General features: G+C 34.6%; 1 protein-coding gene across 7 annotated transcripts in view; it reads right to left on the bottom strand.

The window, feature by feature from the left end:
- Positions 1 to 19400, bottom strand: part of SLC35F5 (solute carrier family 35 member F5) — a 113407-nt gene that overhangs the window by 73266 nt on the left and 20741 nt on the right. For 2 of the 7 annotated variants that reach the window (XM_078070698.1, XM_078070701.1), the window contains 6 exons: positions 18174 to 18278; positions 14869 to 15028; positions 10548 to 10638; positions 6179 to 6333; positions 5564 to 5657; positions 2562 to 3413 (listed from right to left, as the gene is read on the bottom strand). In XM_078070698.1, the coding sequence (XP_077926824.1) occupies positions 5582 to 5657; positions 6179 to 6333; positions 10548 to 10638; positions 14869 to 15028; positions 18174 to 18278 (587 nt within the window). In that variant the 3' untranslated portion in view covers positions 2562 to 3413; positions 5564 to 5581. Of the gene's footprint in view, positions 1 to 2561; positions 3414 to 4145; positions 4205 to 5563; positions 5658 to 6178; positions 6334 to 10547; positions 10639 to 14868; positions 15029 to 18173; positions 18279 to 19400 lie in introns of those variants that run through there. The other 5 variants (XR_013447089.1, XM_078070699.1, XR_013447088.1 and 2 more) reach the window with 4 other exon arrangements.

Raw genomic sequence — 19400 nt, 5'->3', positions numbered from 1 at the left:
AAGGCTCTTAAGATTTAAAGGGAAATTTCCTGTGTCCATACAGTACATGAACCACAAAACAAAACTTTTGTAGAGATAGATGAGGCTGATACTATTTAAACAGGGAAACAGGGAGGGACAGTCTAAAAATTACAAGTCTATAAAAAAATATACCTCAGTATATCTAAAAGAAATTTTTGGTACACAACAGACATACTAAAACAGAAACCTAACTTCAAACTCTGTAAATTGAAAATCTTCTGTTAGCCATGTCACCATTTAAAAAAAAAATCACACAATCTTAGCTACATAAATTAAATCTGCAGATGTCACAAATACTATTTATGTATTTCTGTGAATTCTTCCTAAAATATTATTTAGTAATAAAGAATATTTCAAAAGGAAAGGAGGGAGAAATGAAGCAGGATTATAACAACTAGAATTGCTGAAAATAAAAATAACATTTCATTTATTTGCTAATATGATTCTGGAGAAAATATCTTCTAATTAATTCCTACTTTATCCTTCTTTAAAGATATTTTGTTTCTTCAACCAGCACACTGAGGATTAGTGCTACATACCTTACTATACTGACTTATGAAAACCCTTGGTTTCCAGAGAAGTCATACTTTGCAACCCCAAATTGGCTCTGCATGATTGACTGTAATAGGGATATTAACATTCTTCCTGAAACATGGCTGTATACCTTTGAGAACATTCACATTTAACCTTGTGAGCTCACTTCTACAGGAACAGTAAACTTTATTTATCAGCTACCAGGGAAAAATCAGTTTAATGCAAGGAATTAATTAAGCCAGGCTCTGATAGAAGCCGATATATCAATTTCTTAAAAACTTAAAATTTATTTAAAGGACTAAGTATAGGTGCATTGCATATACCTAATGGCTTTTCTGAGCTCCAAAATGCATTCATCTAAGCACTTGTAAGTGCTTCATTTTTCAGTTTTGTTTCAGTAGAGAGTCTGATGTTCATCAAACAACAAGTCTGACAAAACAGCAAACTTCCTTCAATTAAGGTCATAATTTGAAATATTATTCAATAGTGGGATTTAAATTACATATAGGAAGAAAAGTAGAAGACTGAAAGAAGGTATCAGAAATCGATATTTGGTCTTTAGATTCAGAAAAATAAGACTGTAGGCCAACACTGCTCTAACAGAGGAAGGACATGAGCAGTTACCGGAATGTAACCCTCCCAATATTTCCAAAGGCCGGCAATGCAGTTGCTGTGATCTGAGGGCCTTGACACCTACATTTCTGGGAAATCACAGAATGGAAATAATCTACAACTCTATTGAGAGGATGAACCCTTAACTACAAAGATGCAGGAAGGAAGTCCTCAATTGCTTATTCTTCATGACTGCAGTATTCAAATAAAAAAATCATTCAGACAAAACTTGGTAGAAAAGGTAATAGGTGAGCAAAGCAGCAATAATTCATACTTGCAGTTAACTGATTTAATGATGATTTCTTCTACAAAGGTTGTTCTTAGATTAAAACACACACACACACACACACACACACACACACACACACAAAACAAAACAAAAAAGAATCCCAGCAGCCTAGTGGAAGAAGTCCTCTGCACGATCTATCCAGCATGTTAACTAAGGCTGACTGAGTCCTGAGTGACAACACCTGATCTGTATGACATGTGAATACAGAGCAATGAATAACCAAAAATCTCTAAGCTCAACCTCATCTCCTACCATTTTTAAAGAATAATTTAAAAGCTGAATTCTACCTTCACTGTTTCAACTATCTTACCCTGTAATTTGCTGAAGGTATTGGTGAGCTGTCAAACAGCAAAAACAGAAAGTAAAGGTATCTAGATAATAAACCTCAACTGAAATTAGTCTTTGAGCAATTGAAATTTTACTTCATTAAGTTCTTTTTAAGAAAAAAATTCCTTAGAAGTCCACATTCTTTACACGCCTTTTCCGAGTCAAGGTAACAAAATCAGTATTACTTTCAGCTTAACAAGAATTATTGGTGGCGCCAAATAGGAGAACAGCTGTTTGTTTCTTAAACTTAATTATCATAAACAGTCTTTTAAATTAATATAAAAGTTCTCACGACAAGCAAAAAGATGGCTAAACTCCATTTTAGACTCATGGTAACACCAAAACAACTTTAAGAATATAAGACAAACTGAAGCTAACTACTGCAGAGGGAATTTAAAAAGTCAGAACTGTTAAGAAATTTTGAAGAGAAATGCACTATTCTCACACAACTTGAAAAGGAAATGGGTGATTCATCAAAAGTCTAGATGAATCCAGAGACATGTTCATCCACTGATGTTCTACAGTGAACAGGGGCAGTTGCACAAGAAGTACACATAAAAGCTAAGTTTAAGAGTTGTAATTAAGAGTATTTTATATTTAAGCTTGGTAGAGGAAAAATTCAAATGAAATTTTTAAAGTAGAATCTCTTTTTACCTTCTTTGGTATTTTAGCCATTAAACATTTATTTAGGAAAACTAGAGGCATCCAGTTCTAGAGTAATTGGGCATTTATATATGAAAAAAATCAGAAATCAATTAATAGATTTGTCATACACAAATACATATATATAAACATTTTATTTTAATAATACTCTTTATCACTTCAATTCAAATCATTCCATTATGAAAACGTCTTAATTGAAGAGAGAATATTTCTTCAAAACTCTAATTAAGCAGAGCTTTATCCATTAAATTTACAGGAATAGAGCCTTTAGAAATACATAATTCTTCATTTTACAATAATACTTCCCCTTTAAAAATTTGTCATAGTTTGTCACAGATTTAAAATACAAGGCACCTAATGCTAGGAAAGGATAATACAGTTTATGTAGTGTGAGTGAACCAGACGTTTCTCAAATATGTTTTCTCTTTAAAGTCCCACTAAATTTACATGGACACATTTGCATAAAATTAAGCATTTTTTTCTGTGTTGTTAATTTGCAATATTCTATGAAAACTCAAAAATATAATCCGTACCTATTATAGGCAGCTTACTTCATCACTTTATCTGTTAAGAAACACTGATCTATATACTTAAATGATTTCTTGAAAACATTTTCATAATATAGTCCAGCATTTAACAAATAATATGTGAAAATAAAGTCTCCAGAACATCAGAATTTTATTCCTTGATTAGTTCAAATTATTTCATCAGCTGAATTCCTTGAGATGTGTAAGGCAGGTTGGTCCTTTAGAGGAACTGTGGATTGGAAATTCCTATAACTGTAGTGATATGTACACAGCTACATAGCAAAGTACTTCATTATGAAATGAAGAAAACAGATCTGAGGAAAATATATTTTAGAGTTCCAAAGAACTGAAACTGTTATTTTTCAGACTAGGCACTGAAACATTTCCTACAAAAACTTGCCAGAGATTGTCTCTTCGCTGCATAATATTCCATTATCAAGCTAAAAATAAAAACAAACACAAAATCATCATTAGTTTCCAACTGTCATAGCCTTAATTTTCTGTAGTTTATATGGCAAAAAGCAAATTATCTTAACATTGAAATATATATCAAACACAGTTTATGTACTTAACAACTGGATAGTGGAACTGGAGGTGAGTACTAAAAACTCACAGAAGTAAGTTCCATACTAATGTCGAAGGCTGACAGGCAACACTGCTTTAGGACTGCATAGTAACAGTTTTATCCATGGCATACTCCATCATTACCTCATGGAGACAAAGACTCCTGCCACACCTGTCTTTTACACGTTATTGTAGTCCATCTTCACTATCTCCCCATTATCCAGCCCTAACTTCCAAAAACATTGAATCCTTGCCTGGGTGGGGGTGGGTATGAGTGTGAACATGGGAATAATGCACAGCATACTAGGGAGAGTATACATAAATTATAGTACTAAAAAGCTTTAAAGAATAACTACATGTATTTTTTTTAACTTGAAGATGGCAAGTAAACATATTTAGTTCCACTCTGTCCCCAAAAGCTCAGTAGAAGGACAATAAAGGGATTTTTTTTTAAAGGAATAAATCACATGGACAAAGAGAAGAGCAGAGACAAGAAAACAACAGCCAACCAGATATCTCTAAAAGGAGGGGTGAAGAAACAACTAAAAACAGGAAAATTAGCATGGTTTACAGAAAAAGCAGTTAGACATTCAGATGCCCTGCCTTACTTTTCACAGCTCGTCAAGTGCCTCTTCTCCATCCCAGGAGAAGATATAAGGTGTATTCTCTAAAAGGGGTAAATAGAGGGTCTCTGGACTGGGGAAATGCCAGGCACAATCCAACATGACTCAGGTAAAAGTAACATTTATATAATCATAACAAGGTAAACACTGCTTATAGATCTATCCAGAAGTATACAATAACGATACAGGGATTAGGAGGTGCGAAGGCAGGCAAATGGGGTGGAGGCAGAGGAGGGGGAAACTTGAAAGTAATCTATTCTCATCTACCAAAGTGGGAAAATCGACTGATGATGTCTAAAGGGGGGCGGCAGGGATCAAAACAACTGAGAGTTTAAAGTGCTTCCTCAGAGTAGGACAAGAACTGAAGCAGGACAGGCAGTGCAGGGCAGGTGGCAGATGCTTTGTACAAAAAATTTGTAGAATTCTAACTCTCTGAACTATGTGCACGTATAACCATCATAACAATAAACGCTAGAATAAAAAATGACCAAAGAAACCCAGAACCAAGACAATTAGCCCTAGGTTAGAGGTGAATTTGCCATGAAGACAGTGACACTTAAGGCTCAAAGACCAATTTGAGTGCAGGGAGTCGACAGGAGTTGTTCAATGTTCTAGGTGAGGAAGGGAAGCTCAGTTGCTATCAGGAAACATTTCAATATACAAGGGACCTGAATCTCTCGAATTTCAGTAATTTACTGTGATCTCTCACTCTAAATGAATACATAACCACTTTTATACATGCCAAAAATATATGTTGGATGTATTTCAAGCATTCATTCAGTGAAAGATAAAATATCATGTACTCATTTGTCGTGCCATAAATATAAAAGATAATATTTCTTAAAATTTTTTAAGAATGAGGAAATGTTCTTGAAACATTAAGTGAAAATGCATAGTCAAAGAATCAGGATATCCGCTATGCTAGTTATGGAAAACACACACACATATATATAGAAAAAAGACTGGATATACACCAAAATAATACATTTTCTACTTTTATATTAGAGGAAAAATATTTTTCTAAAATGTATCATTACATAAAATGATGATTCTTAGCATGAATAAAAGTAATAGTTAAACTTGGCATCATTTCATTTGCCCGCAGTTTAAACTTACCAAGTATTTAATACTTCCAATAATCTTATGAGAGAGGGACTACTGTAACCCCATTTCACAAATAAGAAAACTGAGGCACAGACAGGTTAATGACCTTGCATAAGATCACACAGCTAGTACAGGAAGAAGCTAGAATTGGAACCCAGGCAGTGTGACTCTAGAGCTTGTCCCTTACCCTCTAGACTATACTGTCCCTGAAAAAGCTATTTATGGAAAACCAATTTTGTATTTGATCATTACAGGAATAAAGAACCTTATTCAATACTAATGCTAGTTAATGTACAAACCTGGACTACAGACAACAGCTAACTAGCTCCATCCTCCTGAGAAACACCGTGCATAGGAATGAGACTCTCGCACTGTTCACTGTCTTCCGGAACCCTTAAAAAAAAAAAATTTAAGACAACAGTTAAGGAAAGCTTTAGAACTGAAAGGAGCCCGTGAAAATGATCTATTCCATTGTCTGAATCTCTGAGGTCAGAACTAAGATTAGGGCAAGATTTCCCAACAATTTGCTCCAAATTCTTTTTATAATAGGATATAAAAATAAAAATCTTTTCAAAAAGAAAGAAACGGAAAAAAATTTGAGGCAGTGTTATCATATTTTATTATAAATTTTATTCACACCAGTGAAAGTTTTCTACATTTAAATTCATTACAGCAAAACAGTAAGCACTTTAGTTTTACCTGTAAATCAAAACATTTTTTTAAAGTAGTTGTGAAGAAACTATCTTACCACCCAAAGGATCTGAACAACTTATTTTACCTGGCATAGTACACATACAAATTATAATCTTTTATTAATTTCTTCACAAAATGTCTAAAAATTAGGCCAGTGTATGATTTCCAGTTTATTTAGCTAGGAATATATTTTTTAAAAGTTATATTGGAACCAAACCTACCTCTGAATTCGATGTTTTCTGCATATAAAGGCAAAAATTCTTCTGATTCCCACCATCACAGGATCCCAATTATTATAATGGCATAAGAGAGTCACAATAAAAAATGAAAAAAATACAGGGATAGCGCCTGCAAAAAATAACCATGAAAACTGCACCTAAAAATAAAAGAAAAACAAAAACAACCCACAATTATTATTAAGACAATTTTCTCCCTTAAGTTTTCCATTTATAAGAATCTGCAGGAATAAGTTAAAACACTGAGAATACTAAGCATTGACAGTATATTATGTTATTATCAAATATGAGGATTCAGAACTTCAACGTATGATTCCACTTGCTTAAATTACCAAAATACGTCTTGCTTAGAAAAAGGCCTAAAGGAAAGCCAGAAGGCATGCTTTTCATTTATTAGGTGTAGTACATCCGAGAGCAGAATTACGAACGTTAAGCTTTGTCTTCCATATCACAATGCCCATTTTTTCTTTACTGATTACTGCTGACTCTTCAAGTAGATCCTCCCCTTCAGTTTCTAAAGTCACCTTCAAAAACTCACATTTTTAAAAAATATGTTACAATATGCTGTGATATGCTGTGATATGTTACAGTTCCTTCTTGAAGACAGCACCAAAAACAGATGAACTCTTAAGTGTAATTTTTGCAAACCTTTTATTACCAATTTGCAAAAAAATTCTAATCCTGTTGTTTCTGTAGTAACAAATGAAAAATTTCAAAAGGAAATCATGGCTAAGTAAAATAAAGACAACAAACAGGACTACTTAAGAAATGTGAGCCAGAGAAGACAAGCAGCAAGCAGAACCCCAGCGGTGAGGAGCCCCTCAGAAATCATCAAAATCCATCATTTTATCAGGGTTCTCAAGAAAATTAAAAATAATGAGATGCCATAAAGTGAAGAAAAAAATCATTCTTTCCTTTCATGACTTTACCTTTACCATCTATGTTCAGCAAAGATCAAAAACAATTGTCAAAGAAGGCTGCACAGATTGAGACTTACTGCAACCCACTGGTGTGATCTGCTTTCAAATAATGATGAAAATAGTAACTCCTATCTTTAAAATAGGAAAGAAAAACTGTTTTTGCCCTCTTTAAGTGTTAAAAAAAGTGAGGTTTAGAATCAGAGGCAAGACTCCCTCTGGTGGGTGCTACTCCATTTCACAGCACCATTAGTCAGAATAAAGGGGTTTTATGAGAATATTTTTATGTGGGACTCACAATGCCTAACACAAGAATAATCACTGACAACTTGTAACATGCATGTCCTGCTTGTATGATACACACACAGGCTGTCAGTCTAAGACCCAGGAAAGAGCAGTCAGTAAGAGAAACTAAACACCCTTCACATTGTTATCAAATTACGGGTATGACATATTCTTGGAATATTTGCCAGAATATAGATATAATCAAGAAAAGCCACAATGCACTTAAATGACCCAAGATCAGAAGAAGTATGAAAACTATGACTAATGAGAGTTAAAAATGCAGATATAGTTGATAAGAGTGGCTTCATGAATATTCAACTAAAACCCTATTTTATAACTGAGTAAAAGCAGACTTTGTAAAGGTAGGTAAAACCCTCCCTAGTTGACTGTTAAAGACAAAATCCACCTGTAACAATGCAGTTATTTATGTTGCCACACAATAAAAAACGTCTGATTTCCAACAAGCTATGAAGACAATTTTTCAAAATGAAGACATTTATTAACAAAATATTATCTACATTACAAAAAATATCTAAAACCTGAATATATCTGAATATAAATCTGAATACAATCAGAGATGCTTCCTATTACACAAAATGTCAATTATATTAAATAGGTTAACATAATTTATTTTAGGCACGATAAAAGATATTGATAACTGCCGAAATTTCAGAAACTATATATAAATACAGTTAGCTATTAGAATCAAAAAACCCCATGAAAGTAGATTTCTCCTGTTTTTTGTTTTTTTTTTTTTCCTCCTGGTTTATTTGAAAGAGAGAGACAGAGACAGAGACAGAGAGAGCATGAGCAGAGGGGAGGAGCAGAGAGAAAGGGAGCTGAGCAGGGACCCCGACACCAGGCTGGATTCCAGGACCCCAGGATCATGACCTGAGCCAAAGGCAGCTGCTAAATTGACTGAGCCACCCAGGTGCCCCTCTCCTGTTTCTATTACAGCTCTGGGGCACACCCTGTCACTTTTCCCAGAACATATCTTCCTACTCTCAATTCCCACCCACCAAAGGCCCACCCCTGACTCATTTAACTGGTTGTCTAATTCTAGATGTGAAGACAATCGAGAAAGGCCTAGTTATGTTTTTGTAATTATTCAATCAATGATTTACTTATTTTCATTTTCCCTTTTCTTGTGTTTTGCCCTATCTTAAAATATTTGATTAAACAAATTACATAATCATTTAATAAAATTAGATCCCCTGTGACAGTTCTTTTAAAAAAAAAATCCTAAAATTAACCTTCAATTTTTATTTTTCAAATCTGCAAAAGCTGATGTTTTCAAAATATAGTACAGAAAAATTCATTTACACAGCAGTCTACCAAAATCCTCTAACAACAACACTTTTCCAGTTTCACTAGAGCAAGTTTGATTGATATTCAAGATCCTGGAGGACCTGAATATTATTCAAATCTGTAAAGAATCTAATGATGTGTAACTTTAGTGTTATGTACATTTTATAATATTCACATTCTTTGAAAATGTATGGTACATAAGAAAATTCTCAATTAAGGAGAAGCTCTCTGTTTTTAACCATGACAAATAAATAAGAATTTACTGAGCCATGAAACAAAGTAAATACCAGCACAGAACTGTTTTTTAAGTAAAGAGAATACATATCACTTAGAGTATTTTGCCTTTATCCTAAGAACTGCACAAAGATCTAAAGAAAAATCGCTTTAAAAATCTGATTATAACTTCTACATATTTTGAGCCTTTGGGCTTTCAAGTATTTCCTCTTCAAAATTTTATTAAACCAAACCACACACACACATACACACACATACCATTTTGTTACTTAATACTTGGGAGTTCAGGGGAACCTGGGTGGGTCAGTCAGTTAAGCATCTGACTCTTGATTTTGGCTCAGATCATGATCTCAGGGTTGTGTCACTGAGCTCCATGTTGAGATCAAACCCTGTGTCAGGCTCCAGCTGGGCATGGAGCCTGCTTAAGGTTCTCTCTCTCTCCCTCTGCCCCTCCCTGCTCGTACTATTTCTCTCTCTTAAAAAACAAAACAAAACAAAACCTCAAAAAAAAAGTCTGTAAACTTTGAACTGAGTGATAAATGACTACATCTTTTAGTACTGTATATATGGGATGCCTCTTTTCTCTGTTAACCCCCAGAAGCACTAAAGAAACTCCTCCCTTCATGCTGTGGGGAGGGATTCTCTTTTCTGTGATGTTATCACTGCCAATGTTTATCATAAAAATCCCTGCATCCTTGGGGCACCTGGGTGGCTCAGTCGTTAAGCGTCTGCCTTCGGCTCAGGTCATGATCCCAGGGTCCTGGGATTGAGCCCCGCATCGGGCTCCCTGCTGTGCGGGAAGTCTGCTTCTCCCTCTCCCACTCCCCCTGCTTGTGTTCCTTCTCGCGCTGTCTCTCTCTGTCAAATAAATAAATAAAATCTTAAAAAAAAAAAAAAAAATCCCTGCATCCAGACCAGGACATCATAGAAGAGGGACAGAGCACCTGCCCTCCTAAGTCCAGACAGAAATGAGCATTTGCTGAGAAACATTCCTATGTTGCTCGTATCTATAACAGTATCACAGTATTAAGGAATCTTTGGAATTTATCCTAGAAATCAAAACACTACTACTTAAATAATAAAATATATCCCATCCCCTATTCTATACCACTGACTTACCAATGAAATATGGAATAATCAGCTCCAAAACTGGAGAACTACATATAAAGATACTGTCCTTAACTTAGAAATTAAGAAAAAAAAAAAAAGCAAAGTTAAAAATGTAAGAGATTATTCGTTTCTTTGGTACTGTTTATGTATCTACATAGTAAAGCAGCTTAGAGAGGCAGAGCAGGCATCAACGATTATTCATGGTTGCACTGCTTATAATTTAATCACATGCCCTAACTTCCATTATCTCCATTTTAAAAATTCATCTAAAATAGGGGTGGCCTGGGTGACTCAGTTGGTTAAGTGTCTGACTTTTGATTTCAGCTCAGGTCATGTCGTCAGTGTCATGAGATCAAGCCCCACATGGGGCTCCACTCTCAGCAGGGAGTCTGCTTGAGGTTTTCTCTCTCTCCCTCCGCCCCTCCCCCCACTCATGCTCTCTCGTGCATGCTCTCTCAAAAAAAATTTATCTGAAATATCTAATAAACAGTTTGCCTTACCTTTTGCATACACATGTCAGCTATTATGGACAGAGGTATTGTAAGGCTTAGTGCAAGTGTGCCTATCAATGATGAGGTAAGAAAGCAGCCCCTAAAAAGGAAAAAAGAAAATATACATTTCCATATTAAAAAAGTAAAGCAACCAAAGAAAATATAGGCATGAAAGATCAGGAGTAAAGACAAAAGCTTAGGACAGACTGAGACACAATAAAGCAACTAGGATGATTCTTAAAGTTTACCTTCAAATATTAAAAATCCAAATATATAAAACTGTCCAAGTACTTTGTGTATATATATATATACACACACACACACACTTATGCTATTTTCAAGATATGCTTATAGATATTAATCAACTTCAGATGTACAGTTTCTATTTCATTAACATTTTTTATAAAACTGTCAAAAGAGTTCTTAAAGTTTTGTGATGATACTTAACAAAGAAAATAGCTTTATTAAACTGCAGGACAATACTTCACAACATAGACTTTGAAGAAAGTGATAAGCCACCTTACGAGTCTGTCACCAAAGCAAAAATATCTCACCCTCATGAAAACTAAAAGAGTCTTCAGATCTATGTTGCTCCTCTGGTTTGGCTTAGCATTGAAAAGAACTGAAAATGTTTTAAGGATACTCCTTGTTGCTTTCCTTTTTTCTAGCAATTGTCCTAACCAAAACCTAAGTTCTTCATTTTATTTTCACCTTGAACTATCAATGTTGGTATCAAATTTTGAAATATCATTCTGCACATAATTTTATGTAGTTGAAGGAAAAAAATGAAAGGAAGCATTATACCAAATAAATAAGCCATTTATACAGACTAATAATTTGAGTGTATAAAAAGAAAAAAGGGGTGCCTGGCTGGCTCAGTCAGTAGAGCATGACACTCTTGTTCTCAGGGTCATGAGTTTGAGCCCCACACTGCATGCAGAGGAAGGAAGGAAGGAAGGAAAGAAAGAAGGAAGGAAGGAAGGAAGGGAGGGAGGGAGGGAGGGAGGGAGGGACGAAGGGAGGGAGTGAGGGAAGGAGGAAGGAAAGAAGGAAAGAAGGAAAGAAATTATAAGCCAAGATAAAACCAAAGTGTATATAATTAGGACTACAGACCCATGGAAATTCTAGACTAGTAAATTCTAGCTCGGTGTATGACAGAATTAATACTGTCCTGCAATAAAAGAGCCTATCTCTCGATAAAGTGTCACTCAACATATTCAACAGAGGCTGTACCATTAGTTCTTATCAGTGCGGTAAAGAGAACTCAAGCACTAGTGGTTCCTACTACATGAGCTGCTCTGTGAAAAGACAGTTCAGGAGGTCAATTTTTTTTTTTTTAATGTGGCGTATGTTCTTAGAGATTTATAACACAAAGTACAATCATGAAGAGTCTGAAACAAAGTATTAAGAAAACTGTTTGACTTACACCAGCTTTTCCCAATTTAGTTGATGGTTGAATCCTTTTGTCATCTATTATTTCAGGGACACATTTTAGGAAATGCTGAGACAGAGAACTAGGTGCTATCATTCAACATCTATACAAATGGTACAGTATATGGGTTTAATAGTGCACCTCAATTTTTTTTAAATAAACAATGAGTGACAACTACACATCTTTAATTTACAAAAAAAGCTCACAACCACACTTTGAAATCTGTAGCTTACTACTCAGCACTTGGATTATGTATGTTTCCTGTACTTTTTATAGTTAAACATACGATAGCCCTGACTCCCCCCCCCAAAAAAAGGGAATCGTCCTACATGCAGATTATGGCTTCTGATTTAAATGTGTATTTTCTTATGATTTAAAAATATGTAAAATATATAGAGATATGCTTCTTACACTTGTTTTGTTGCCAAGAACACCCAGAATTTAAGGGATATGTTTGTTTCATTACTGACTGATTTACTGCTACTGAGCTGTCACCATTAGTACTCTTAATCACTTGAGTGTCAAAGTATATCTGAAAAATAAACCTTCTTGAGGTCCTAAAAAATCTATCCCAGGTAAGGATAAACATAGCTTTTATCATAATATAGGACTACGAGTGTCCAATTTAACTATTCTACAATACATACTCATATACACAGTTGGGAATATAAGTTGTGTTCCCTCCATGGGGAATGATACTGCAATTCTCTATCAAAATGTAAAGTCCTTATGACGGACTCTGTAGGCATTTAACCTACAGATCACTTACATATACATGCAAAGATATATAGGAGGATATTCAATGTTATTTTATTTACAAAGCAAAGGACTGGAAACTTAAAATGTCTATCAATAAGGAATGGGTAAAACACATTATGTTCTACCCAGTATGTCACATAATGGATTGGAACATAATATACCAGAACACTACACAGGCTTTAAAAAATGAATTGAACCTAAGTGCTGATATGTAAAGATTTACAAAACAATCAGTGAAAAAAAGCAAGTACAAAACAATATCCATAGTATGTTCCCATTTGTGTGTTAAAAATAAGAAAAATTGGGGATGGATTAGGAGACTGATACACACTTCTGCACGTATAGAAAATTTTGTAGAAGGTTTAGAAGTTAATAATGGTTGCCTCTGGGAAAAAGGAACGGAGATTTAAAGTGAAAGAGAGATAAGACTTCCTTTTCATTGTATACCCTTTTGTATACTTTTGTATATATTTTTCTTTTCATTCTAAAAAAATTAAATTAAAAAAATTCCAAAACATGTTATTATTTATTTAAATGTAAAGTTTTCCAAGGGAGCAAACTAAAAAAGCTCATATAGAGAGATTACATGTCACAACTCCTACTTGATCATCCCCTAAAGCCTACATTAAATTTTGCTAAACATAATAAAACTCTCTACTGTATATGTTTAATTAAAACTGTAGCTCTCAATAAGGAATGAGCATTTTAATATTTGTAGTGACACAGTCCCGGTTTACTATGAGTCTTAATGTCATAAGCATCATACTAAACCCTTCTCTAGTCTAACATCCAAAGAAAAATTTAATAATTGCTTTCAAATATATTAATTTGCCTTGAAATTGTCTAATTTAAACTAAAGTTCCTAGAAAACATGAACCTGTATTAAAATACAGTGAGTACATAATTGTCGTAAAAAATGGTTGAGTATCAACAATCCCTCATGATTCAACAGAGTTCCATCAAAAAACTACCAGTAAGTAGTTCTATCTGTTCAGAACCAAGAGTAGAGAGAGGCAAGAGAAATGAGAGAAAATGAATACCAGAATTGATAGTAAAGAAGCAATAGGATGAGAGAGAGTATATGATATATATTAATAAGAAAATAAAATATGTAACTCTTTGCTTAAAAAAACCGAGCACCTAAGATATAATGAAAGATGGAAGAATGAATGAGTAAATGGATTCTGATATCAAAGAGTTTTAGATCAGCAAAGGAATTTAAGTACATAAATTAACTACAAAATAAAGTATATCTTTAAGTACTACATGAAAGGGAGTAAGTGTGGAAGAATATCAAGAAAACAGAGAAATTTCCTTAATTGAGGAGGGGGAAAAGTACAGGTAGAGCATTAAGGAAGTCTTCATGGAAAAGGCTACTCAGTCTTTTGCAAGGGAAAACTAGTCAGTAGTCTTAATTGGCATATCATAAAATCCATTTAGGAGTTTAAGTACAATTTGCGGGGTTTTTTTCGGTTCCTGTTAGATAGAAAGATAGTGACTAAGTATCAAGCTCTGTATTTGAAAGATTTCTTAAATTCCATACATGATATTGTCTTCAAACTATTTTAGGGTCATTATCACATATCAACATATTTGATATAACATTTCAAAGCACGTTAACATCTCAAATTAATCAGGGTTTAGGGTTACATATCTGGCTCACTAATATGAAAAGTCCTAAGAATAAATAAAACAAAAAAAACTCTATGAACAACCAAACATTCCAAAGTCTCTTAAGTTCCCTAGATTCTCACTCAAAACTCATGTTATTCCTATTCAGAATATAAACCTCCATTAGATAATGACACCTTTCATTTATATAACATTCTACTTTTAAAACACTTCTACAATTTAAGATCATTTATATACATCCATTCATTCAAATATTTATTCAACAAATACTTATTGAGCTCCTTCTATGTGTAAGGTATTAGTCTATACAATCAGTGCACAGAAGTTAAAACACAAAGTTCCTGCTCTAGTGGAGTTACTTTATTAAAATAGTGTGAAGTGTGTGTGGGGGGGGGGGAAGGGGCACAGAAGGAGTCATCAGAGGACAGAAGAAATATAAACACTTTAACTATCCAAAAGTCCATGAACTGGTATCTAATAAATCATAGGGTAATAAACAGTACATACCACAACCACAGGAACTCTGAGAGAACTGTTCCAATAAGGCCATTAATGATAATGCACATCAATACTACTTTATTGGGAAACTCAAAGTCCTCAAATCCAGTATAATGAAGTAAAAAGAAACCTGGCCATAAGAGCAGCAGATTAAACAGACCTACAAAACCTAAATATGTATAAAAGAGACAACAGTTAGTAATTGAGATTTAAATTTTTCAAACTTGTAACTCTATAATTAGAAAACATTAGATCTTGCACAAAGGGTTCCAACAGGTTTCCTTAACTGGAACTTCTGTTTCTTTCAGTCAGACGTATAGATAGCTCAACAGAAAAAAACTGTACTAGCAACTGGTGGTCACTGAGTCTTCAGGGTTCCACTATTCACACTGCATGGAGCAACTACTATGGAATAAACCACTTAATTCAAAAAGAAAGGTTGTTAACCTTAGCTACTAACAAGTTAGTGTCTTTAAACTTTAAGAAATAACTGGTATATCTGTGCATATGGATATGCAGCCTAAATTAATTATGAGGAAGTAGAGAGTCTGCTCTCTGATTCAACTCATATTTATGTTTAAAGCACCTGTGGTATTGCTGGGAATAATGGAGGAAGTTTCCAAACCAGATACATTCTTGGTTCTTGCCTTCCAGGCGCTCATAAGCTAACTGGTGAGATAACATACATACACAAATAGCTCCTCAACATAGGAGCTAAGTGCAGACTGACTATCTGTAAAGGAAGGCTGTAACATTTAGTGGTCAAAAGTGTGTGCTCTGCAGTCTGACTGCCCTGAGTTCCAATCCCAGCTCCACCATTCACTAGTACTGTAAATCTTATACAAGATGCGAAACCTCTTTTAAGCTTCAGTTTTCCAATCCATAACTGTAAAATCATATTTAAATAGATTACTCGGAAAATAGATGAAACACTTATAAAATATAGCACAGTACCTGGCATAAAACATTAGTAAAGGTAAGCTGCTATTATTATTAAAGAAATATAAGGTTACATATTACTAAGTGAATACAAAGACTACAAAGGAAAAATTTACAATTTTATAGTAATTTTTATTGCACTTCCTATACAGTTGAACATCACAGATCCATTAGGTAACTATAGAGCTTTCTTAAGAGAAAGTTAAATTACAGTAAATACATATTTTATATTTGTTGCTAAATAATAAACTAGAATTTAGGATGCCTAGTTAAATCGTAATAGGATTAGAGCATCCACTCCCTATCTGCTGCTGAAGACTTATAGCCACCCACCGTCTCTGAAGAACTGTCTTGGAGAGCAAACAAGCTTGCCTTTCCCATGAAGTTCCCACCTTCTATAGCCCACAACTAACCCATGAAGGATGCACAAGGCCACTCTCATGGCTGAAATCCTAATGGCTCAAGGCCAGAAGGTCTCTGAGGGGTACCTAGACATTACCTGCTCCTTCACCAGCCCCCTCCACCTCCTGCTCCTGACATGCCATAAACTGGGCCAAACCTCAATTATACATGAGCCCACATGGTTCTTTCCCCTTCTCTATCCTGCTTTTCTTACTCCCTTGTCAGTATTCCCTGCAGATTGCCCCTCAATAAATCACCCATAAGAAATCCCTGTCTCATATCCTGCTTCTGGGATACCCAATTTAAGACCTAGTGATAAAAATAAAAACAAATAAAATGACACATACAAAAGGGACTCATGACCTGAAAAGCTTACACAACAATAAAAAGTTGTAATTAAAACACCAAAATTTGGCATTACCAAAAACCAAATCTAGTTTGGGGTCCCTGGACTATATCAAGTCTATGGAATCCCACATAAATTAACAACCTTTGGACCTAAAGACAAAGGTCCCAATTGCTTCCACCTATTCTCCAGATCCTTCAGAATCTGGCCTGCATATCCTCCTGTTCTTCCTTAAAGTAAGCCTCCAGTCCAATCACATAGATCTACACACTGTTCCCTGTTATGCTCTGCTCTATCCCCATGCCTAAAGAACCCTCCACAACCCAATTCTAACTTCTTTTCTAGTTCTGCCTATTGTAAAGCGCACATCAAATCAATACTGTCTTACATCATATATGAAGAAGACCAATCAAGTTACACGTCTGTGTGTACTGTAGTAACAGTAAATTGAACAATTTTTCCTGAAAACTGCCAATCTTAAAAAAAAAAAACACTCAAAAAATATTAGCATTTCATTCCATTCCAAGTGGAATTTCCTATGACTCTAAAATAAGACATCACTAAAATTACCTTCATATTTAAGGTATATTAATTGAACTCCATACTTAACCTTGAGTGATCACTTGGTCTGGTAGCTTTCCAAATGTTTTGTTTCTGTTAATCTTTAAGTGAAGATATTCAAACTTTTTTTTTAGCAGAAAAATCTTTTCTACAAATTATAATGCAAAAGCCCCACAAAACAGAGCTGTTCCAGCTGAAGCAGGCAAGGACTCCAAGAACCAGAACCACGCATGCAACTCCACCTCTTCCCACCCCTCCCAGGATCCTCTGCAAATCAGTTTGAAAGCTACTCATCTAGTCCAATTTGCTCATTTTGCAGATGAGTATGAAATCAATGAAATTAGAAGAGCCATATTCCTGGTCTCCCGATTCCCTATTAGCTGCACTTTGAACTTTCATCACCATGCTTTTTTATCTATTGATACTCAGGTATCTTTTGGAAGACATCTACAGATATCCAACAGAGAGCACAAGTTGTTTACTGAGCTGATATCAGGCAAGGAAGAGCTTATAAATCGTATTAGGTATTTTATTTACCAAAATTAAGAACTGATGCCAGAAACTACGATTGGGTAATCTGAAAATCTATATAAGAGTCTATATCTTAAATGCAAATGGAAAGCCTTTAAATGGCCCATGAGTTTTAATGAACAGTATACAGACTAGAATAGTATTATACATATCATTTGGGAGCAGTTTCTCCAATCCTATGCTTCTAACAATTGAAAAATAGCAAAACATGTAATACAACAGGTATACTCTCAATGCTTATAATAGCATAATTCTATCATATCAATGAAGAAAATATCTGATTCACAGGCTAAAGACATGAATGCAAAAAAGGCACTAGGAGGAATTTCTTTCTTTACCTCACACTGAGGAAACCAGCATTCATGCAGGGCAAGGTATGAGAAAAACACTGAGACTAGACTTCATAATCTCTAAAATCTGACAGTTTTAAAGAATCATAAGGAGAAGGAGAGAAAGGTTTCCTTATTCCCTCGAAAAACAAAACCCTAAGTTAATCATTCAAAGAAAGTGGCCTCACAGGTAAATATATTCTTACCAAAGAACATTGGAATATCCAACTTATCTTCTCTGTCTACTTTTCTCTTAATCATAACAATATAGACAGCATAGAGCATGGCTCCAACAAGAGACCAAATGGAACCTGTAAAAATCAACATGAGTTAACTCATTTGTTCATTAACTCATTCAACACACACTTATTTAAAATCTATGTGTCAGATGTGACTTCAAGAAGTACACAAATATGAAAAGATAAAAGTAGATCCCACCCCTTCCCATGTCCTCCAGGAGTATAGGAAGAAACGAGTGAACAAACCCATGCAAAAACATCCAATGATCTAGCCAAACATGCATGTTATAATATTAAAACTCATATAAGTAACACTTCGGCTTTTAATTTTGAAATGCTACTTCATATTTTCCCCTACATAAACAATTTGGCACCTGACACTGTCCGGCATAACAGTGTTTCTTTCCATCTCTAAGCCATTGCTTATACACTCCTCCCCACTGTGACCTATCATCTTTATTATATATTCCACTACCATCTCCAAGGCCCAGTTAAAGTTCCCCCTTCTGCCACAAAGCATCCTCTTCCTCCTCCACTGAACTTCCATCCTCCTTGTCTTCTATTTTAGACCATTTAATACTTACATGGTTAATTATAGTATTATTTATTCTCTAGTGGTTACATGGTTAATTATAGTATTATTTATTCTCTCTCATTTTGTAAATCTCATATAATGATTAAAATCAAGAACTCCTTGAAAACTGCAAACACATTACTTTTTAATGTTCTAAAATATCTAATATAATACAGGGTTTGTAGTATAGGCGTAATAAATACTGGTTCTCTTAATGTATTAACTCATTCTCAAAAACATTTCAGTAAGCCTTTTAAAACAGCTGAATTAATGTGCTGTCTGCCAAGTGACCACATTCAATATTTATTATCCAAAAGTCCAATGTTTTATTAAATCTATTTTAAAAAATTATTCTAAAACATTTTCAAAAAGCAAAAAGAAAGCCTACCAATAAATTCTCACACATACACAATAAATACATGTTTTGTTTTACATATAACAAAGCTGCTCTGGGTGAGAAAGAGGTGATAATAGTTCAAGGCACGGCTCACTGGGCAGTGACAAGGGATGGTTTAGAAAGCACCTTTCCATTCAATGAACTTCAAATATCTAAACGAAGTATCCAGAGGGAAGCCATTAAGCTGGGTTCCCTGATTATCTTTGTTATTGTTTAATCTAAA

This window comes from Halichoerus grypus, chromosome 4 (genome assembly GCF_964656455.1).
Source record: "Halichoerus grypus chromosome 4, mHalGry1.hap1.1, whole genome shotgun sequence".
Lineage (NCBI taxonomy): Eukaryota > Metazoa > Chordata > Mammalia > Carnivora > Phocidae > Halichoerus > Halichoerus grypus.
This window is presented reverse-complemented; position numbering and strand designations above follow the sequence as displayed.